The sequence below is a fragment of the Pogona vitticeps genome, chromosome 2 (genome assembly GCF_051106095.1).
Source record: "Pogona vitticeps strain Pit_001003342236 chromosome 2, PviZW2.1, whole genome shotgun sequence".
Taxonomy (NCBI): domain Eukaryota; kingdom Metazoa; phylum Chordata; class Lepidosauria; order Squamata; family Agamidae; genus Pogona; species Pogona vitticeps.
This window is the reverse complement of record NC_135784.1, coordinates 287170502-287194260: the sequence shown is the minus strand read 5'-3', so window position 1 is coordinate 287194260 and position 23759 is coordinate 287170502. Positions and strand designations below refer to the sequence as shown.

Sequence of the window (23759 nt, the reverse complement as noted above, 5' to 3'; positions counted from 1 at the left end):
CTGATACTTTTCCAAGATCTAGTACTAATATATTGGATATTATTCTTGTTCCTGCCCTTCCGTTTGTGAATGTTCAGCATTCAGGTACTTTAGATGCAAGTACTACAAAGGTATTTAAGAAGAATCAAACCAACCCAGTAGCCAAACTTGCTAGATAGCTTTCATGATACAGTGTCAGATAATTTAGATTATTTTAACTACATTAGGCTCAGTGTTTTGTATCTTCAGCATATCCTGTGGAGCAAAATCAGCAAAACACATCACTGTATCTTGATATGCATTTGTTTGTAGTAACTTCTATAAATATTGTTGCCACTTCCATGGGGAGAAGAATTGTCAATTTATCACTGTTGGCAAGAATTATTTTCTCAGCTGTGGAGCAGGTTAATTGTGGACACTAAAAGATAGGAATGCAGGGTAAACATTCCTTATACCATTAATGTATGTCATTATTTTAGCAGCCGTATGCTACTTTATTTACTGTCACACTACGGTCATGCTTATTACTTAAAAGCTAGAGAAGCAAGTGAGCGAACACATTTGAGACATTCTTCTAACTATCAGGTTTTAAACTAATTAGGTTTATAATCAGTTTTGTAAGAAAGGTTATCTCCCCACTACTAAAAATTAAAGAGAAAAAAGTTTAGATTTCATAGCCTCTGCATTTTTTATTGCACAGGACTATTATGTATTTTAAAATTACATTGTGTTACCTTTAACCGAATTAATCTGTTAGATTAAGGCTGCAGATTATCTGCTAAATCCTATTCTATGCAGCAGGAATGGTTTTTCAGTTGATATACTGTACACTAGATAATAATAAAGTAACAAACCACACCTTCAATACAGAGGGGGGAAATTCTTGTTTAATTTGAAGGGCTGAGAATGAAAGATTATCACTGGTTAGAGGTACCATTTTCCTCTAAAACTGAAATATTTCCCCTCTATTTTAATTTGTGTTGTAAAGCTGAAGAATATTTTAAATCATCCTCTCTAATTAACCCCATTATAATTTCCCTGTGCTTCAATTTTGGCTATTAAAGAAAATAAATAAATGAAAAAGCAGCATGCTAACCAGTTTCCATTTCTGTTTTTCAAAACATTCTATTGAGTAGACTAGCAACAAAGGGACAAAATTATATCTCTTTCTTCCACCAGTCCGTCTCCTTTCTGTGCTGATTACAAAATATGCCTCCTTAATTTCCTTCCTAGGCAGCTAGGAAGGAAACCAAGTAAATCCAATCCATCCTGTGCTACTACTGCACTCACTGGTTGCCTCAGAGAAACAGGTGAGTTGTTAACAAGGTGGAATATAGTATTTGTTTTTCCAAAATGGCTGAAAAAAATTTACTACTAACTAGGGAAAGGGACAAAGTGGGACCCTTTGGATTTCCCTGGATTGCAATGTCCACCAGTCCAGCCAATATAGCTAATAATGAGCACTGCAGAGGGGCACCCCAAAAGCATCTGGAGTTTGCCATAATTTGCTCACTTCATTACGTACTGGCCCTTTCTCAGAATGCATGGTAGTATTCGTTAATTACAGTTTCTCTTACACCTCTGGGACATTTCTTTGCATACTTACAGAAATTAGGAATATATCAGAATTCTGTCAGTATGACAAAAGGTAAGCTTTGCTTGAATAAGAGGGGTTGATAATCATGGTTGTTGCTACCTTTTGGTATCACTTGTCAACCAGACATCTATGATGAATGAGATGTTTCGATTTAATAGTATGAAGTAGCAATCAATCCCCTGAAGAGCATACAATGAAGTAACAATCAAGTCAAAAAATGTAGTCTTCAGTAAAGCACAATGGCTTTATTAATCTTGGTACTTTTCCAGCATGGAAAATCTTCTGAAAATAATGCTGAGAGTAGTAAGAAGATACTGTTCGTAAAGATAGCGGTCTGTGGTATCAAATGATATTGTACTGTGTACAAATTGTGTTCAATGCAAAAACCAGCTGACCCAAAAACTGCTCCTCAGAGCTGGAAAACCTTTAAGAGAATGTTTTTGGTAGATGGAGAGAGCTGCAAGGTGGAAGGACTAAAATCTTGATAGTTCTGCCAATGTCAGTTTGGATCTGGACCTCTTACACTCCATATTATGAGGGGGGGATAGCTAATATTTTCATAGAGATCACAGCATCCCTAAGATAATTTATTGAATTCCTTGTTGAAACAAGATTTGACTTAGGAATGCCCTAGTTCATAAAACTGTATGTTTCCAACTTTAAAAGGATATTCAAAGACAATATTAAAGCTAACAACAGCAAATATATAAATACCAAAATGATCGAACAAATATACTAAAAAGTATAAGCAACACCAAAACATATTCAAAGCAGTAAGATACAACAATCCATTAAAAAATCCAACTTAGTCAGTCAGTCACTCAGGGAAAGCTTTTCTGAAGAGAAAGGTCCTCATCTGCTTACGGAAAGACAGTAAAAATGGGGCTAGCCTAGCTTCCTGTGGGAGGGAGTTCCAAAGTCTGGGAGCAACAACAGAGAAGGCCCCCTTCAGTATACCCACCGAACAGCTTCTAATAGGCAATATTCACTCAGCTTCCTATAAAGGATATAGGGATACAGGAGAGAAAGTATGACAAAAAAGATTTCTAGAGAAAACCTGCATATTAATTTTTTTTCTGGACTGTACATGTAAGAACTGTAGAGAAACATAAGCCTTCTCAACTGTGGGATGAATGAAGCCTGCCAATTATGTATCAGACAGGAGATGCAAGGAACCAGAACTTCTATATTATGTTGTTATATAACAATGAATCAAACAACAGTTCAATATCTTATCCTTTCTGTGCTTTCCCTACATTTCTATGAATGGATACATGTATAGGGTCAAATTAGCCAAACAAATGCTGATATGATTAGAGACAATTAGACTCATTATGTGATGGTTTACATACCACAGTATGTTGCTACTTGATAAAGGGTTTGGACATATGTAGACATTGCAGATATTGTAGCAAGGAGGAAGTAGCATACTTTCACAAGTGAAATTTAGTGTGAGAATAAGCTGCTCTGGAAGTAGTATATACTTTCATAAGTGAAATTTAGTGTGAGAATAAGCTGCTCTTCTCTCTGGAAAGTCAGGTGTCTAATCCACATAGTAGCTGAAAAGGTAAGAGTATAAAACATCAGAAATCTGATCCTTAACCTGGGAAACAGCCCTTACCTTGCATGTTAAGGGCATCAGAAATGTGTGTGCAGTACTACCCATGTGTGCACATGGGTTCTGTCTGTGCAGCCAAAGATACGATTATTTCCAGCATAAAATTGGATAAAGCCAAAACATTATACAATGGCCAGAATCCTACTGGGTATTTACACCAGCCTGAATGCACTGACATAAACCACAAGGGCAAATGCCTGCTAGTTAAGGAGCGGCTTGTAAACAACATATCTTTGTGTGTGCCAACCGCATGATCATATGTGTAATGAGGACTATGGATGGCAAAAATTAGAGGCAATTCACTGTGGCAGAGATTTACAGTTTTGCACGTCCACCAATGTAGATAACCAACAGAATTCTGGCCTATATTTCTAAATGCTGGAATGACTAAGAGCAGCAGTCCTGAACCTTCCAAACATACAACCTTAGGGAGTAGTGGGAATTTATTAAGATTCTATCAGACATGATTATGAGATTTTTACTCAACACTATAAAACTGAAACACTGGGAAATAAAGAATGGCTTCTCACACTGGTGATCTGTATCCTGTAACTACACGGAAAAGCAGCCTGTGTAGTTTAAGGCTGCAAAATGCATCAAGTGATGACAGTGTGTTAGGAGTAACACTGCCTTCCATTGGCAGCAACACAACTATTGCAAAATGACGATGTCACATGGTAGTATTTTTCCTCTCCTGGTATTCTCCTTTGAGCAGATTTATCTTGTTTCAACTTTGGTGTTTAACTTCACACACTTTCTGTATAAAATGATGCAAGCACAGTACTATGTATTTACTATACTGGCATAGCTCTGAAGGAGCAGTGAGAAATGTTTGGCCTGTCCACTGTTGAAGATGTACCTCTTTGATACCCACATTCCCCCATCCTCCTCCCATAACCCCTACACAGATTTGCCAGGATTGATGGGACCATTTCCACCCGTACTTCGAAGAATTGTAGAAGTGTAGCTCTATGTTGCAGAATTGAGAAAAGTCTGAAAAGCAGAATAACTTTCTGTCCGTCTATGTTGCCTTCTGGATCTTGGTGACCAGTTTCATATGCCATTTTAAAAACATTCCTCAAAATGGTTATATTGAAAATCACTGTTTGCCCCAAAGTTTGAATAAATTTTTGAAAAATAACAAATTCTAACCGTCAACCTTGTATGTTCAGTATGTTCAGCCCTAGAATCTAGAAAAAAATGCATTGGAGACAAAAAGCTCTTTCATACATCAGGATTTAAAACCTATAGATTTTTTTTAAAAAAAGTCACTGGATATTGCTTTCCAGTGTAAATGTTCTACATAAACTCGTTACGAGAAGGGATTTTGTTTTTGAGGCTCTGCTTCCATTTTACTTTTAGGGAAAGTAGGTTTCCCTATGTATATTTAGCATTCATATGAATGTCTGGATTTGTGCAAAGAGGCTAACGTACAGCCAATATTGAAGAAATTAAAAAATAACGCACATTCCTTCTTTGTATTCTTGAAGGTACACTCCTTGTTACTACTGATGAAAGCATTCAAATTAAAGTATTATATACCACATTTATTTTCATGTATTTTCATAGGTCAGCATAAACTATATAAATCACAGTTTTTCCTGCATAGACGTTGTCTGCATGGATTTGTTAACTAAATATAATTGATGTACTTTTAATATAAAGTGAGTGATACATGGTAGGTTAGCTATCAATTATCTTTGCTTTTAACTACATGGAGATAAAATACTTTGTGATACAAATTATTTGTCATTACAAAAAATGGGCAACAGTATTAGCTAGTTAAGTACAAAACCTGTTAACTTCCATAAATAAGGAAATAAAAGAAGCTCAAAAATGCAAGACCTTTTTCTGTTTACAGTGTTTGAATAGGTGAGCTGAGATATGTAGTGTGTAACACCTATGGGTGGGGGAAAAAGAATCCCGAAAACACTAAAGCTGTTGGAAAATGCTAGTGCTTCCAAAGGTATTAGCACAGAACATTCACATTGAGGCAACACAATTCGTATCTTAGAACTGGTAGACAAAAGGAGCCACTGACAGTTGTAAAGCATTAGTTGTCTGACAGAAGCCTGTCAAAACAGCTGTTGTTCGGTATTGATTGATAATGTTTTTATTCTTGCTACCAAAGTACTGCAGACAGTTACAGGTCTGAGAAAAACCCCAACATGGGCACACCCACCCACACAAACACACTCAGCAAATAATTTAACAGATGTCTGTTAGAATTTTATGCTACAACAGGTTTCTTAATATTTCTTTGAAAGGTCAAAATTAACTTTCTATGTGCAATAATCACTTGGGATGGAATCTATTGCATCTATATGAAGAAAACAAAAAGAACCCCCCCCAAAAAACAACTGATTGAAATAGGAATTGCATTGTTGCTCACTAACTACTTACATTCAAGAACCCTTCAGACTGAAGACGCAATATTAACTTTTTCAAAATTAGTGTTCAAAGATTTAAAAACTTTATTAACATGTTGAAATCCAGTTACATCGCGGACCCATCAATATATGAGAAAAAAGGATGTCCTCTAGCAGATCTGTGATATGGTTTCACCCTCTGAAACAAGGAACTTTTTCTGGTGAAAATAGTTTCAAAAATGTTATTTTCCGGTAAGTTAGATATTTCCCAAAGAATTTTGAAACCAACCCCATATGTATTTTATCACAAGGTCTGAACAAGCTCAATGAGGCTTACTCCCAAGTAAGTCTACACAGGATCACAACACCATCTATAATTCACATTGCATTATGTAGCTGAAGTTTTGTTTTCAATTTCAACAGTTGTGCTCATCTTCTGTCACAGTTTCACAACACATAACAGCAGTGGATAGTGACGGCCTCATTATAACAAGTAGAAAGAAAGCCCTCTTTAACAATATCAGCCATGTTTTTTGGTTAAGACATTTCCTTATGAAGTCATGACAATGGGTCCATCTTTCTTCCTATAAATTTGGTCCACAAGAGACATGAAATCAGTTGCATTTTATCTTCTTATTTTTAACCACACCTAGGATTTTTTGTGGCTTACTCTTTCTGTGCCAAAAATAAATCAGGAATCAATTGTGTCGGCAAAAAATAACAACAGCCTATAACCTTTGTTTCTTTCTACGGAACTAAGAGGACTCATGAGTGTAACTGTTTTTGAAATTCAAAACTCCAGTAAGCAGTGATGATAAAAATCATGACAATAGCTTTAGTTGCAAGAGTTTCTGGTCCTCTAGTCACTTCAAATTCTCGCTCTACAACCACACTCAAATGCCCTCTTTATAGAAGCTTCACCACTGCTAAAGGATACAACATCCTTCATAAGAAATGATCAGAGATATAGATGGGATGCCTGTTTTCCAGAATCTAAGAAAAAAGACTCCTTTAGTCTCTATAAAAAAGGAGTGTCCCAGATTAAAGAACATTTTATGTTAAGGAACGATGTGATAACTTCATCTCAATAGTATTCTAGAGTAAATTATACAAATATAAAGCAACTCTTTACAAGATATTCAACATTTACCTTTGAAAAAAAACAAAACAAAAATGAAACCAAGCAAAAATTTCAGAAATGAAATTTATGTCTTAAATAACAGCTATTCTATCAAGGACTATTTTTGGTAGACATATAAGGTACACATTAAATGGATAAAGAGCTATCTGTTACTATATTATGGCCAGTATTTCCAAAACCAAGGCAGTTTTAAGTTTTGAAGTACTCCGCAGGCCTCAGCACAGAATAAATCTGGAAAGGAGTACATTCTTGAAACTAAATGGAGTGCTGTCACACATATAAAAACAATAACAGAGAAAACACAATAAAACATCCTATGCTCTGGATAAAAAATTTTTTTCTACTAATATTGTGTCTAGGACAATGTTTGAAACAAATCTAAACCCCTGAAAATAGGGGCAGTTAAGAAACGCAGACAAGCTTTTGAGTGTGATTCAAAGACGCTGACTTAAAAAAAATGATCCCGCGGCTTAGTGGAATGGAGGTCTAGCATAATACTAGTTATGTGGAATGCATCCAGTGATTATTTAAACCTTGTTCTTGCTCCATTTTTTTACCCAAAGTTATCCTCCATTTTGTCACCATTTTATACAATCATCAGCTTAACTTACATTTACATTTTATTTTATTTTTTACTCATAAGCGGCTTTCTGGTTCACAACAAAATACTGATATGTTCATTGTCTTTTCTCACCTCCTGCTAAATTAATGGTTAGCCTCTCTAAAAAATAAAAATAAAACTCAAAGTTCTAAAGGTGTTTGTATTCAGTAAGGCTTCTGATTAGTTTTTTTGCATAAAATGCATTCATAGGCGTCAAGATTTAGTCTTGTTCTCGGTGACTATCGTTTCCACGTAGTTTTGGCGTCCATTACTAGCTGGTTTTAAGTTTTGTACATGCAGCAAAATTCACATTAAGGTTCTTCTAATGACAATGCAAGAAAATGGCATACAATGAGCAGATTTGTTGGTGAACAAGAACTCCCCATTCAGTAGTACAGACAACTTTATGGCAAAGAATCATAGCTGATTCACAGAACTTGAAAACAGGCTTTCCAAAACCAAATGACAAAACACATTTTTCTCTACACCAAACCATAATTTAGCCAAGAGCAAGACAACCAGGTACAACCATGACATCTGAGAACCATCCTAGTTTTCTTCACATTCTTGAAGGCTCAAGATCTCTGTCTTCTAGTAAATTTATCAGCAGGCCGAAGCTGTCTTTTACTGCTTCCATATCATCCAAGGAACAGGGTTTAAGTATCCAGCGCTTCCCTCGTGCAAGTGGTTCAAGCTCTAAATATTTTTTGATCTATTTTTTTCATAAAAAAAGAGAAACAAGAAGAAAAAGTTAGTTGTCTCACACACATTGTTGATTTCTTTTCATCTTTTAAAATAGACAATTACAGTAATATGGGATGCCTAGTTTTAGAACTATTTCACATCTATTTCTGGGTTCCATCTTGTGACTGTGGTTTTCTAAAGGCACAAACTATCTGCTTAGAAGCCTAGCTTCAACGCTCTATTTAAAAAGGCAACCAACTTACGGTGTCAATTTCACTTATTTCACCAGTTTCACACATGCCCTGCTGAACATTTCAATATTGCACTGTATAATGCTAGACATATTATAATTTTGCATAACTAGAACTGAAAGTAATGACATGATTGTTGTTACATCAAATATGTTATTTTAAGTAATGCAAGGGACCACTCTGCAGCTTGTTGCAAAATGTACAATATGACAACTAAATTCAAAATGGAAGTAAAGATGGTACAAAAACACAAAACGTGGTAACAGTGCAGCCACTTCATAACAAATTGGTGCAACACCAACAGAAATGGCCAAGAAATTTGAGATTTTCCGAAATCACTAAGATAATGAATGCCTAGCATACATATCATACTGCTAGACCAACCTCAATCCTACTACTAACAACACAGCCATCTATACTGGCAAAGACCATCAGACTATCATCTGGCAACAAGACATTTGGTCTACTGAAGTGTACCAATCATCATACATATAAAACATTATCATTAGCAGTAGCATATTTAAGGTCTCAGCAGTAGATGAGGTAGAAGCATTGTTACAAGAAAAAAGGAGGGCCTGCATAGAGCAAATGCCCTTAGAAATTCCTGATAACAATAATGTAGTCAAAGGCTGCCAATGTATGCACCCTCAAAATCCAAGTGGAGTTTCGTTAACTGCCAGTGAGAAACCGTTGTATGTTACTCCATTTACCTTCAGAAAGTGTAGCTATACAACAGGATTTTGGCCAATTAGACTTTCAGTTAAACAGTAGAGGGGATCAAACATTCTAACAAATCGCATGTGCTTGTACTAATGTGTTTTCCCATCTTGGACATTGCTTACTTCTCTTTTTTGTTTGGATATTGTCTGTTTTAATTCTTGTTTTATATTGCTCGGACTGTAAGCCACCCAGAGTAGATTCGTTTGAATCTAGATGGGTGGGGTAAAAGCCGAATAAATAAATGCAAACAATACTGACAAAACCACTGAAGCATATTAAGATTATAATGTAATATATACTAAGTATACTTCAAAGTGATTAATAAACATCTTTTCTTAACATGATTTTACCAAGTAACAGTAAAATTATAATAAACAGCAAAAATAAGAAACAATAAACAAGCAATACCGTGAAATACATTTTCAGCAATGCAACAAATAATGAGGTTTTTTTTCAAAAAACTGTAAAGAATGCTAAAAATGAATTAATTATAAAAAGTATCTGTACAAGATTTGAAACCAGCAGGTTGCTCATAACAGTAAATCAATATTCTCAACAATTCTGAGTTATTGTTATTTCCAAGTGATGCCAGTGTCTGCACTACAATATTAGACACATAACTGAATTAACTGAACATTTTGGTTAAGCAGATTATAATTAAATGTATTATCTCTGGGGATGATGAGTCTGCGTATCGGGACGAGGTATTACAGCTATCCCGCTGGTGCAAAAAAAACAATCTTTTATTTAACATCCAAAAAACCAAGGAATTCATAGTGGACTATAGGAAAAAAAGAGCAGACATTCAGCCACTGTATATAGATGGAGTTTGTGTGGAACAGGTGGTTGAATGTAAGTTTCTTGGGACTATCATAACAAATGACCTGACTTGGAGTGCAAACACCGCTGCGTTAATCAGGAAGGCACAACAACGGTTGTATTTTCTAAGGATTCTTAGAAAGCAACAATTGACTGAGAGTTTGTTAATCACCTTCTATCGGAGTTCGATTGAGAGCATATTATCCTACTGTCTCTGTGTATGGTTCACGAGCTGCACAGTGGCAGAGAAAAAGGCAATTCAAGGGGTGATCAAGACGGCCCAAAACATCATTGGCTGTTCACTCCCCTCTTTGGAAGAATTGTATAAGAACAGATGTAAGAGGAAGATATCTAACATACTGAAAGACTCCTCTCATCCGGGATATCAGCTCTTTAAACTATTACCATCAGGAAGGAGATTCAGGGTATTGAAAGCAAGGACGAGCAGATTCAAGAACAGTTTTTACCCAAGTGCAGTATTGAGTTTAAATGCGGGGCCATAAGTTTTTGGTGGACTTTTTAATTGCTGAGAGAAAACGGGGTATCTATATTTGGATGGTGAAAGTTGTGTATATTTTAACTTTTTTTTTTGTAGTGTTGTCCAGTTTTACCTTGGGGAAGAGCACCTCATTTCGTTGCACCCACTTGTGAGCGCAATGACAAATAAATTTCTTATGTCTTATGTCTTATTATAAAATATCACATGCCTAATAAAATCTGAAGGGCAACGCCATGTTGTTAATTTGAGTCTCAAAATTAAGACTTGTCTCTTATATCCTTTTGGTGATATATTTTTAAAAACTGGTGCTAAGAATTGCACCTGATACAGAACAAAGTTAGCTGAGAAATATTCTGCTCCGTGAAAAAAGTTAATGAGTCTAAGTCCAAACTCACATATCAGAGACAACCAATTACCCTGTCTGAAACACAGGCTTGTAAAACTATCAGGTACTTGTAAAATGGTCTGCTACACACAAGTAAGATGTTGTTTAAATGGCTTGTTTGACTAGATGCATTCACCATGAAATTGATTCTTTTAAAACACTGTTTTAAAACTGGATACACGTTAACTGCATAGGCTGAAAATGAGAAAAAAATCTGGCATTATAAAGGGTGGGCTTCAGCTACGAGTCCAATTTTATGAGGTCGAGGGTTACTTGAATGAGAAACTCATCAAGTATAGCTATGTCCTGTGCAGGAACTAAAGAAGCTGCATACAATTAGATTATGCTCCTACTTCCATGGTCAAAACCCCCCATAAGATTTAGTGAGTTTTTACCACACAGCTCCCTGGCAAATCTTCCCTAAAATTTTATATCTATAACATATTTGAACAGTGTGACAAAGATTGACAGAATTTCAGTTCTACAGCTTCACAATTCTTTATCCTTATCACACCCTATACCAAAACTCTTTGTATGTGCTGTTATAATTGAACATGAAATATAGGAACATACCTGAGTTTTGTACACATATAGCAAACCTGCATTTTAAAGCCATAGCTTATTACATCTTTAGCACTACATTTATGCTAGGAAAGACTAACACCAGCAGTGAGACATCCTGTGCCAACCTAATGGATAGGAATGGCATAACTGGGAGCAATTTCACAAAATGCATACAGGCAACCTGGCTTCGCTGCTAAATATTTATACTCAAGAGGGAGTTGCAACTGATCTTATCTCTCTTTAGTGCATTTGAAGTATACGCTTATTCCAACTCCGATACATGCTTAAAATGAGAATGGGGAACATGTGGCCTGTCAGATGTTGTTAACGGAAATCCCTGCCACCCATAATCACTGGCAAAATTGGCTGGGACAGATGGAAGTCACAGTCCGACAACAATTGGAGGGCTACATGATGCCCTTGGCTGGCTTAAAGTATTTCTAGTGTACACCTGAAAACACAATGCATACTTAGGCATGCTCCAACACTGGAAAAGGCCACATGTTCTCCAAAGAACTGAAAAGGGTGGGTGTAAGATTGGTCAGAAACAGTGACCTTGTTGACCACTAGTTATGTTACATTACCACTGAAAAGGCACCTACAACACACAACAAACCTTGAAAGACTGCTAAAATGCAAATGAAGACCTAGATCAACTGTGGAAAGAATAAGATTTTTCCAATAAGATACTCAATCTGATGGCTGAGGTAAAATGGTTGTTCCTTAATCTTAAATAGAAATGATCCCTCCTTCCTTGAAGGCAGATCTCTACGATTTCTCACAGCAAATGAGAAACAGAAGATGCTTATCATCACACTGACAAAGAGAATTGCCTGGAACTGCCTGCACTCCAGGCTTGCATTTGAAGCTTGCATTTATGAACTGAAATTTGTTGAAAAAAATAACATATGGCTCTTGAGAAGTGGGACCATGTATCTGCCGGCATGCCAGGACTTTCTTACTCTCCTCCTTTCTTACTCTCCTCTTCTTCCTTCCAGAATATTTTCAAGGGCCCACCTCCTTCCAGGTCCAGACCCAGGAAATTCACGAGGCCACCCAGCAAGCGACTCCAACGGGGATGACAGAGATGGGGCAAGGAGAGGTAGGCACACAACGTTCACTTCCAGTTCCTGTTTGACACAGAGCTAAGACCAGCTCCTCTACATAGAGCTTTGACTAGCTCCTCTACAGCCTTCATAGTTCTATGTTCCATCCCTTTTCCCATGGCACCCCAGACTTGGATCTCAGGCCAAATGAAATCAATGGGACTTCAGTTATGAATAAAGTATCCATCGATTTTAATAGGTCTAATCTAAGTACAGGATACCCAGTGTCGTGTAGTGGATAGAACGACAAACTAGAACTCAGGAGGCCTGGGTTTGAATCCCCACTCAGCTATGAAAGCCCAGTGGGGTGTGGAACTGGTAAAGCTACTCCTTAAACATCTTATTACCTTGAAGCACTGTTAGGGTCACTATAGGTCTGTTCCAACTTGATGGTACAACTAGGTCTAGATCTAGTTCCATAGATTCATTTTTCTACTCATACTCCAGAGCAAGATTCCCCCCCACTCTGGAAATGCAAGCTACCAAGTTCAGAGTGAATAAACATATGAAACAAAAACATTTATGCGCTGGCTTGGGATATAACTGCAACAGCATCTTGTTCTGCCAACTGGAAAAGTTCAAGCTTTGGAACAGATTCAAATTTCAAACCTTGAAAGGCTTGTCTATGTTGTGCCACAAGATGATTAGCACCCACCAAAGAAGTGCCGACCACACTGTTTTGCTTTTAAAATAAGACTAGCTGCAGAGAGACACAGAAAGATCCCTCTTCTTCATCTTGCCTTTCACACCATAGGCACCTTGTCACAGAAAGAATCCAAAAGAAGAACCAGATATAGTGTTTGGAGAACAAGAAATGCAGCTTCAGAATAGAGAGATAATTTTTCAAAAGCCTCATTCAGAATCTACATAATCCACCACAGTGAAGACTGCCTTCTTTAAAAAAAATCAAATCAAATTTGTTTAGGAGAGCGATACTTAGAATTTGATGAGCACAGTAGAGTAAGTTAAGTGAAGCGGCAACTGCTGGTAGGTCATGTTGTATAGTAACTTCCATAGCCAGGACATGGATAGCTGCTTTAGCTACATCTTCAAGCACATGTGCACCCTGAAGGATTCGGTTCCAGATGCAACTTTGCAAACCTAAGCCATGCTGCCATGCTATTTTTAGAGAGAAGAGACTGTCTCCTGATAACCCTTCCAAACAAGTCAGTCTTTTACTAATTGTACTGTCATGAACTTTAACATTCAACATGCTAACTGAGGCCTGTACAGTATGAGATTTAACTCTTGAGTTTTTTGCAATTTCTCCAGGTATTGCATGGCCTGACCTTGGGGTGAATTTGCTTGGACGTCCACTCCTGGGAAGACTGATAACTATCTTGAATGGTTTCCACTTGTGAATAACCTTCCTCACTGTAGAATGATGGACTTTAAATTATTTGGAAATGGCCTTATAACCCTTCCCAGATAGATGGGCAGCAACAATGATTTCTCTATGATCATTGCTGCTGTGTTTCCTCCTTGCCATTATGTTAACACACATCTGAATGCTCCAGACCAGCAGACTGCTAAAACTTTAGCTTTTATAGAGGTGTTCATACTTGCTGATGATCAATCACTCAAGAGTATTTGATTAGCAGCACCTGAATGCTACTTAACCTCTTAATTCCTATGGAAGCAGTAAGGGTGTAGTTAAGAGTGTCACACATAGCTTCTCAATTTTGGCTTTATTTCTGTATAATAAATCATGTCACTGTGTAATATGTCATGCATTGTTGTTTATCTGAGGTTGATTTAGCTAATTATCAGAACTACTATGGACCTGATGATTTTTATTATGTCCTGAATCTGATATGTAAAACCATAGCATTCAAAGAGGGTGTACTCTCTTTCTCACATGACTATATACATATACTTTCTGATACTGCAGCAATATAGAAGAATTTTCGGATTTTAGTTTTTCAAGGGATATGCTACACAGATTTTTTTTTCAACCCTGGTGTCAAAAATAAAACATACGAAACGTTCTGGCTAGACAAGAAGTGCATGAGAAGCAATGTAGTTAAACTGAAATGGAGTGAATAAATTTTAATGGCTGCCAGTAACCGTGAAAGATCTGCAGTTTAGAATTTGGTGTCAGGGGAGCAGAAGGGTGGGGGGAGAAAAGAAACAAGAAGACAATAGTCCAAGGGTTTGTCAGCTAAAAACTTGGCATGTGTCTTTTGAACAGGGTTGGCAGAATGTGTTAAGACCTGTATCATTTAAAATATCTTTTTCAATTCATCATATCTAAGATGAAAAACAGGAGATTTACTTTACATGGGTCATCTACCATCCTATCTGCAGCTTGTGTGAATGCAAGGCAGAGACAAGCAACTAGACAACATTAATGCAACCTAAGAACCCAGACTGCCTATAATATTTGATTCTATCAGAGTCTGCAGAGTCTTTATTACATCCTGGAAGTATTAGCTTCATAATATTATCATTTTGTCCTGACAATTAACTTCACTAACATAGTAGCTATGAGGCTGCCAAGTCATTCCTGGAAGAACTGCTGGGGCGAAACACAAATATACATATGCTGAACAATAAGGATATATAATTAATTTCTGCCAAGACATACCATGTTGAAATGATTTTCAAGTATTAACACCACACATACTGATGAGATAGTATTCTAGAACCTGAATCCATACTCATACACACATATGTCACCAATATAACTGTCCTGGTATAAATAAAATGTTAGTAAATTGGGGTGAAGCACTCAACACTGCATTTTGGAACAATGGTCATTTGCTGAAGTCTACTTCTCCACAGAACTGTATTAAAATTTGTTTTAAAACAGTTCACATGAAAGTAAGGTAGAATATGAATAAAACAGGCACCTACCTTGTTACAGTAATATATCCAATGTTCTTAACCTCATCTGTGTAAGTTTTAAAACTGGTGAACATTTGCTGATAGACTGAATAGAGTCCTTTCAATATATGTTAATATTGGGATGCATTTCAAACTGGCAAAGTGAAATGAGGATAAAATGGATTGAATTATAGGGCACACTATGACAAATGACGATGTCCAAAGTCACACAAGCCCTCTGAGATATATTCAAAGGATCTCAGTCCTAAAACTTTTCTGTGTTGTTGTTATGTGGTCGAAAGTAGCTTTAGACTTATGGCAACTCTATAAACTAACAAACTTCAAATGGTCCTCAGCTTATTATCCTCAGGGACCTCAATATTCACTTATTTAATTTATTTATTTAAAATATTTTTACCTCACCTTTCTCATTAAAAGGACCAAGGTGGCTGTCAGACTTCGGACTTCAAGTCCTCTGTGATGATCATGGGTCCTGTTTGAAATGAAATCTCTTTCCTTTTACCCAGTACTGAAACAACAAAAATTAAAACAAAAAATCTCTCCATGCTGTTAGGCACACTCTGGGTTTCTTTTCCCCCTTGGTAGTAGGTGATCTGGGCATGACGGTCATGGATACATCACTACATGGTACGATTTAGACTCACTGGGTGTCAGTGCCTCTGAAGATGTGGGGGTCAATAAAGACGGTATGCCCCATGGGGATGGATCTAAACGGCTTTCTAATGGCTCCCGGGGAGTTTCTTGTCACCCTGGCAATCTTTTTGAAGGTTTGCTTGACCTCTGAAATGAGGAAACAACCAGGGCAGTAGATATTATCATTCTTATGCATCCCATCCCATGGAGTGTAGACAAACTAGCCTTGTTTTTTATTAAGGAGCTGGTGATAACGAGAATGAGTGGGGACAAGAACAATGGGGCAAATTGAGTGGGTCCAATCAAACACAGTCTAGAGAAAGGTCTATTCCATAGCAGTGGTAGTACTGAAGAAATAATCCTTCTTTGCTATTACTGCATCTCTTTAGACTCTTGAGCCTCAGACAAGTTTCTTGAGTAGTCTACTATACTCTGATCAAGAGATGCAGGCTAAGCTGCAACATGAAAAAGATCTGCAATACTTTCCAGAAAAAAACTGTTTAGATCCACTCCAGCTTGTCTGGTGTAGTTTACAGGCCATATAGATGTAACTCTGGCCCTTGCTTATCCAGGGATAATGGATACATTTCTGCTGCCCAGGGATGTGGACAGGTCTTCAGGAGAGGTGAGAGCCACTATATGTATGTTGGACCCTTTCCCTTTCTGACTCATAAAAGCAGCTGTTTCAGTGAGAAAGGGGAGAGGTGAATGTCTCTTTACAGAAAGGCAAAGTTCCTACATGCCTAAAGTGAGCAGTACAGCTCTCATGTCCCACCCTACTAGATGATTACCGGACAGCCTCCAATGTCAGGAGACTAGTGGAAAATGTGGTAGATTCAGAATTCCAAGGTTTCGTGGATAAAACAGATTCTCTAGATCAGCGTCAATCCAGTTGCAAGCCTGCTATACAACGGAGATGGCTTTGGTTGCCTTGGCAAATGACCCATACCAGGAATTGGACTAGAACAGTGTGTCCCTGTTGTTTCCGCTAGACCTCTTGGGCCCTTTCAATATACCACCAACTGTGATGTCCTTCTGGATCTTGTTTCCAGGATGGGATTTGAAAACTGTTTGGCAGAGGCTTCAGTCCTTTTAGGAGGGGTGAACACAGAAGGCAAAACTAGCGGATTCTGATTCAATGCCCTGGCCAGTAGCTTGCGTTGCCTCTTAAAGATCAATCTGCCATCCACACTATTTAACACAGACCCTGAAGCCACTGGGAGAGGTCACCTCGAGTTTGGGTTTGGTGCCTGTGACGAGCCCTAACCTGGCTAATCACCCCTTAAACTGCCCTTTACTTTCACTGTGCTAACCTTAACCCCCAAATCATAAAAGCCCAAGTGGTTTTTAAATTGAAATATAAAAATAAGATCTTTATTAAAACGCAACAACAGTTGAACTGCACGTTCTTAGATACAATTTAGCTCCCTCTCTCCTCCATCCTCTTCAGCTCTTCTTTATATCACCTGTGGCTCCTCTGGATTGGCTCTCCTTTCTTCCAGCCAATCTCTTTCTTTCCCAGTCCCACTACCCTCACAGGCAGAAATCCCTCCCGTGGGAAGCTAGGCTGGCGCCATCATGGCTATCCTTTCACAAGCAGCAAAAGACTGTTCTGTTCAGGCAAGCTTTCCCTTAATAACTGGTGGTCTGAAATAGTTTTTAAATGAATGGTTGTGCTCTGTTCCTTTAAATGTGTTTTAGTATTGATTTTAATAATTTTTAATGTAATACTTGTTTAATTCTTTTTAAATATTTGTATACCTATTGTTTTTAGCATCTGCATATTGACTTTTTAATGATGTAAGCCGCCTTGGGTTCTTTTTAAGAAGAAAGGTAGGATAAAAATATTTTAAATAAATAAATATATAAATTTAAAAGATCCAAAGTGTTGAGCTAGACTGCTGACTAGAGCTTGTTAAAAGGAGAACTCAAATTCCCTACTACAATAGTTTCAATAGCTATCAATCCATTTCTGGACATAATTCAAAGTGTTGGTTTTGACCTACAAAGCCCTATATGACTTGAGTCAGGCTATCTGATTGACTGCAAGTAATGTGTTTCTTTATATACAAGCATAGGAGACGTGGGATGGAAGGAGGAAGTCTTCAATTGCCAAAAATCTGTCCTGGAAATATTTGGCAGAAGAGATTTGTGGTAATTAAAGACTTCCTTGTGTCCCATGGTTTTCATGACCTCCACAAAATGAAATGGATTACTTGCAAGTCAGAAAAACTGTGGAACAGAAAAATGAACTTTTTGATTACTCAAAATATCCCCCTGTCAATGATACCACCATCCTTCCACAGGAATAACTTGTGTAACAGAATGTTGGCCAACAAGTTTAAGTAAGCATACAGTGGTGCCTCACTTAGCGATGTTAATCGGTGCAGCAAAAATCGCCGCTAACCGAAAACATTGCTAAGCGATTTTTAAAAGCCCATAGGAATGCATTGAAACCCCTTCAATGCGTTCCTATGGGCAAAAAACTTACCTTTAAGAGAAAATCCTCCATACAGCAGCCATGTTCGCTGCCCAGTATGCGAGGAATCCATCCCAAAACACAGTGGGCGGCCATGTTTTTTACCCGGTGGCCATTTTGGAACCGCCGATCAGCTGTTGGGAAAACATCGCTATGCAAAAATTGGTAAGTGAAACAGCTTACCGATCATAGCAAAGCAATATTTTCCCATCTAAATCATCGCAATGCGATCGCTTTTGCGATAGCAAAAAACAAATCGCTATGCGATTTTGTCGTTAACCGGGGTGCTCATTAAGCAATGCACCACTGTACTGATAAGATACCACAGGTCTACTGAAACAGGACAGACTTTTCACAGTGGCTGGAGTAAAACAAAGATGCTGAAAGGATCTTTCCCTAGAAGGAAGTTCAACGTGCCAAATACAAACACACACAAAGCCCCCTCTTTGGAGCCATCCTTTCTGAGCTTAGTGAAGGAACTCCAACAAACATCTCAGCTGCCAAGAAATTTATATGCTATTCAATGGATTTTATTGCTATTAAATCTAAAAGGTGGCGTTCAGACAATATAAATAGCCAAAAGTGTGATCCAAGGCATAGAATGAAACCAACGTAACACAGACAACCACATAAGAACTCACTGAATCCTACCTAACACTGGACATATATTAGGAAAAAAGCAACCAACAGCACAGTATATTAATTGCTTTTCTCTTAAGCTGTTTTTAAGGGTCACTATCACTTTACCTTTCACATGGTCTCATCAATACATATTTATATATGACAACAATAAACACTATGCCACAAAACACTTGCATTATTTATTCTCATCTATGGGGAAGAAAAGAAGTACTCCCACAGATAACAGACAATGAAAATATGGCAAGAATGTGAAAGATAACAAGAAACAACTGTTTATATTAATGAAGCATAGTAAGTTAGCTGTTCATTACGATATTTTGAGAAAGTGAGTTACAACCTTTCTTGTTCCTCCCATTGTATTATAACCAGGACAGGATGGGGATAGCCTTTCCTTTTTCACCATCTTTCCTCTCCCATCATCTATCTTTCGCAACACCCTGCTTGATGAAGTGATTGATTGATCCTGAAAGCTTGCACATAATCTTGTGCTTTTGGGTTGGCCTAATACAGAATGTGGTTTTGGAGCTTTGTTTAATGACCAGCACCATTGCCTCAACACCCTGCAATTATTTTTACAATTACAAACATAGATGCAGATTAATATATATATATAAGCAGGTAACACAATTTGTCTTTCAAATCACAAAAAGGATAATGTGGCACTCCCCCCTTCTCCATCACCCACTTGTAGGACATTCAGACAAAAAAGTCTGCTACACTTTGTAAGATATTTAGCCATTTTAGCAGACAAGCCTGCGAATCAAAGGACTCAGTGTTTACCCTCACAAGAGCTGCGAGCTGAATATTAAGGCCAGAAAATATAATGAGCCAGGTATGCACCACTGCTTCACATTTACAACTGTCTGAAAAATCCTAGTACAGGTTATTAATAGCCTGAACAGATTTCAAAAGGTAGGGAGGGCTTCTGTTTGGCACAGAGTCAATGTGACAAGATACTAAAACCTATTAACAATGAACAAATTTAAAAATATTGTGGAACAATAACCCATCTAGAAAGAAAATTAGAAAGATCATAAAATTTGATCAGAATGTTAACACAGTTTTATTAATGCCCGGCAGCAGACTAGTAATAGACAATTTAAATGTACACAACAAGTACATGCATTGAGCTACACAACTGTGAAGAAGACAGCAGACAGCCCAATATTTATGGTTAAATAAAATGAATCTGCCTAGACTAGGACAGGATATTTGCTTTTATCTGTTTTGTTTATGTATTTATTTTATTAGAAAAATATTTTTAAGCTTCTCCCCAACCCTGTTAATCAGCCTTTTCATCTCTGCAGATGTGGCTGGTATAAAACAAGAATGATTGAAACAGCAGAAAAGGAAATAACTCAGTGAGAAGCAGTAAAGCAAAATCCTAATTGAACATTTAAGAGGCAGCTTTAAACAACAGAACAGACTTCTGAATGTAAGCCACATTTAAATGTCTGGGAAAGGTGTTTTCAAACACACACACAACATGAACTGGTGCCGAAAGGTTACAGAGTTGGTGGAGGGGTATTCTACAATCAGGCACCACAACTGAGAAGGCTCTTTCCCTAATTGTCACATGATGAATTCCTGCTAACATTGGAACTGGAAAAGAGCCCCCCTCCACCTCAAGATCTCAAGACAATCAGAGGAGAGACATTCGTTCACATATTTGAATTTCAAGGAATTTGTGGCTTCAAAACGTAGTTCTTTAGTTGGCTCAGAAGTGAGATGGCAGGCACAGTAGCAGTCTTAGAATAGGATTAATGTAATTAACATCATTCTACCTCCCTATAAAAAGGTAAAGGTTCCCCTTGACAATTTTTGTCCAGTCGTGTTCGACTCTAGGAGGCGGTGCTCATCCCCGTTTCCAAGCCATAGAGCCAGCGTTTGTCCGAAGACAATCTTCCGTGGTCACATGGCCAGTGCGACTTAGACACGGAACGCTGTTCCTTCCCACCAAGGTGGTCCCTATTTATCTACTTGCATTTGCATGCTTTGGAACCACTAGGTTGGCGGGAGCTGGGACAAGCGACGGGAGCTCACTCCGTCGTGTGGATTCGATCTTATGACTGCTTGGTCTTCTGACCCTGCAGCACAGGCTTCTGCGGTTTAGCCCGCAGCGCCACCACGTCCCTTACCTCCCTATACTAATCCTAATTCTAGCAGCTACCTTCTGCACTTATTGAAGTTTTGGGTTATCCTCAAAACTGGTTGCACATGTGATACATTATGAAAATCCGATCAGGTGATTAGCAGAACATGGATCCTCATGGCCAGATTATTCCCCTTCAGGAGCATTCATAGTTGACTAGCTAGCTGAGGCAGGTAAGAGGCAGTCTGAGCCACAAAGGCCACCTGGAACTCAAAGAGAAACCTAGACTGAAGAGTAATCCCATTACCCATGTCTTCTTTCAGGTGAGCTCCCTCTTAAGAGAGTTTGCACATCCATTTCCCACTCATGATAATCAGCCATCTTGTCAACATGAAACTTATGTTTATTGGCCCTCACACAGCCTGTTATTGAATCCACATATGAATTCTGTATCTGCAAGGCCTAAGTCAAACAAGAGAGAGAAATAGTGTTGGGGGTCATTGCCATATAGATGACATCTGAATCAAAAAAACTTGGATGACCTCACCCAATAGCTTCACAGAGATGGTACAAAGCATGAGGAATAATATGGACCTCACCACAACACAAATGCCAAGATATCCATCAGAAACACACAATGGTATTAAGCCTGTAGGTAGGAACAGAACGACTGCATCGCTGTGCCCTCTCTGATCAACCCACAAAGCTGGTCCTCCAAGACAGTGGTCCCCAACCCCCAGTCTCTGGACCAGTCCCGGTCTGTGGCCCTGCCAGGACTGGGCTGTGGAGACATATTTCCTCCCCGCACAGATGCATTCATGCCCCTCCCACACATACACAGCCCCTCCCATGCACGCACGCACGCATGCACACATGGCCACTGCCATGCACGCACACACAGCACCTCCCACACATGCACAGCCCTTCCCACACATGCACGGACGCACACACAGACAAATGGGCCTATAAAGGAGAAAGCAGTCTCTTGAGTAACCACGTTTTGTAAAATAACAACAAAACCTTAAATATGACCAGGGAACAAAGAGACATCCTGTTGAACTCCTTCACCAGAGGTGCTACCTGCTGTCTGTTGATCACCCTGCTTAGAAATGTGACCAAATAATTTATTCTATGTCACCTGTAGCTTCCAAATCAGTCTTATGCGTTGGCTGAATCAGGCTAATTATGTTTTGTATACAATATTTATTCCAATATGACTGTGTAATATGAGACATAATAATTAACCACAATAATGTTTCATTATTCAAAAATTAATGAAACAAAAACCTAGGTTGACTAGTATTCGCTTAGAAAGCCTTAAAATCTCCATTTTCCTCTCTTTTCCATAACAGTTTTGATAATTTAAAAAGTGACTTTGGAATGATCAATTATGTATGTCCATGATAATGTCTGAAATTGTCTTATCACACATATACACTAGGGACCACTAGTCTCAGAGGCCAATCACTAAAATAAACCAGAGAGCGCAGTACATGTTCACAACATGGTTTATGTTATATTTCTCTTTGTATTTTAAAGCCCCATATATGTCTGAAATTTTTTAAACAACAGAATAAAGAAGCGTAACTAAATAGATGAGGTCAATGACTGTGATCCCATCCTTCCATTGATCTTAACTGAAGACTTAAGGAAAGGAGCCAAGAGAAGTAACGGGGAAATTGTTTTTGTCTGACCTTACGACAGATCTGTTAAAGCTATGAGTAACTTGACAGGTAACATCTGGGTTTGCTGACTATGGGAATTTGGAAAGCTGCCATGTTCTTAACTCTTATATTATAAACCAATCTTAGTGGCTACTAAAAAAAAAAACCTGAAGTTAGTTTTAGGAGGTCCAAACCTAACTATTCTTAAGAAAAAAAGAGTTCAGTTTCCTGGCTTGTTTGGTATCAATGGGTAGCTTTGACTCGCTGTATGCAAGATGCTGCAACTGCATGTAAAACAGTAAAGTACAGAGTAATCCATTGCTTAGTTTGTTTGTATTGCTTTCACATTTTCTTTACTTACAAGATTTTTTTTCTGAGAGTGTTTAATTAGATGCTGCCCCCACTGTAGCATAATGGCTCTCACCAAAAAAAAACTAAGATCATGGCGACTGGTCCCATCACCTCCTGGGAAATAGAAGGGGAAAATATGGAGGCAGTGACAGATTTTATTTTCCTGGGCTCCATGATCACTGCAGATGGAGACAGCAGCCCCGAAATTAAAAGGCGCCTGCTTCTTGGGAGGAAAGCAATGACAAATCTTGACAGCATCTTAAAAAGCATCACCTTGCCAACAAAAGTCCGAATAGTTAAAGCTATGGTTTTTCCTGTCGTGATATATGGAAGTGAGAGCTGGACCATAAAGAAAGCAGACCGCCGAAGAATTGATGCCTTTGAATTGTGGTGCTGGAGGAGGCTCTTGAGAATCCCCTGGACTGCAAAGAGAACAAACCTATCCATTCTGAAGGAGATCAACCCTGAGTGCTCACTGGAAGGACAGATCCTGAAGCTGAGGCTCCAGTACTTTGGCCATCTCAGGAGAAGAGAAGACTCCCTGGAAAAGACCTTGATGTTGGGAAAGTGTGACAGCAAGAGGAGAAGGGGACGACCGAGGATGAGATGGATGGACTGTGTCTGCGAAGCAACCAACATGAATTTGACACAACTCCGAGCGGCAGTGGAAGATAGGAGGGCCTGGCATGCTCTGGTCCATGGGGTCACGAAGAGTCGG

The 23759-nt window shown here is 38.3% G+C and overlaps 1 protein-coding gene across 4 annotated transcripts in view; it reads right to left on the bottom strand.

Moving 5' to 3' along the window:
* Positions 1–4720: 4720 nt before the first annotated feature.
* ARL15 (ARF like GTPase 15) overlaps positions 4721–23759 on the bottom strand; it is a 207010-nt gene continuing 187971 nt past the window's right edge. For all 4 annotated transcript variants that reach the window (XM_078384437.1, XM_078384439.1, XM_078384436.1 and 1 more), the window contains one exon: positions 4721–8017. In XM_078384437.1, the coding sequence (XP_078240563.1) occupies positions 7865–8017 (153 nt within the window). In that variant the 3' untranslated portion in view covers positions 4721–7864. The remainder of the gene's footprint in view (positions 8018–23759) is intronic.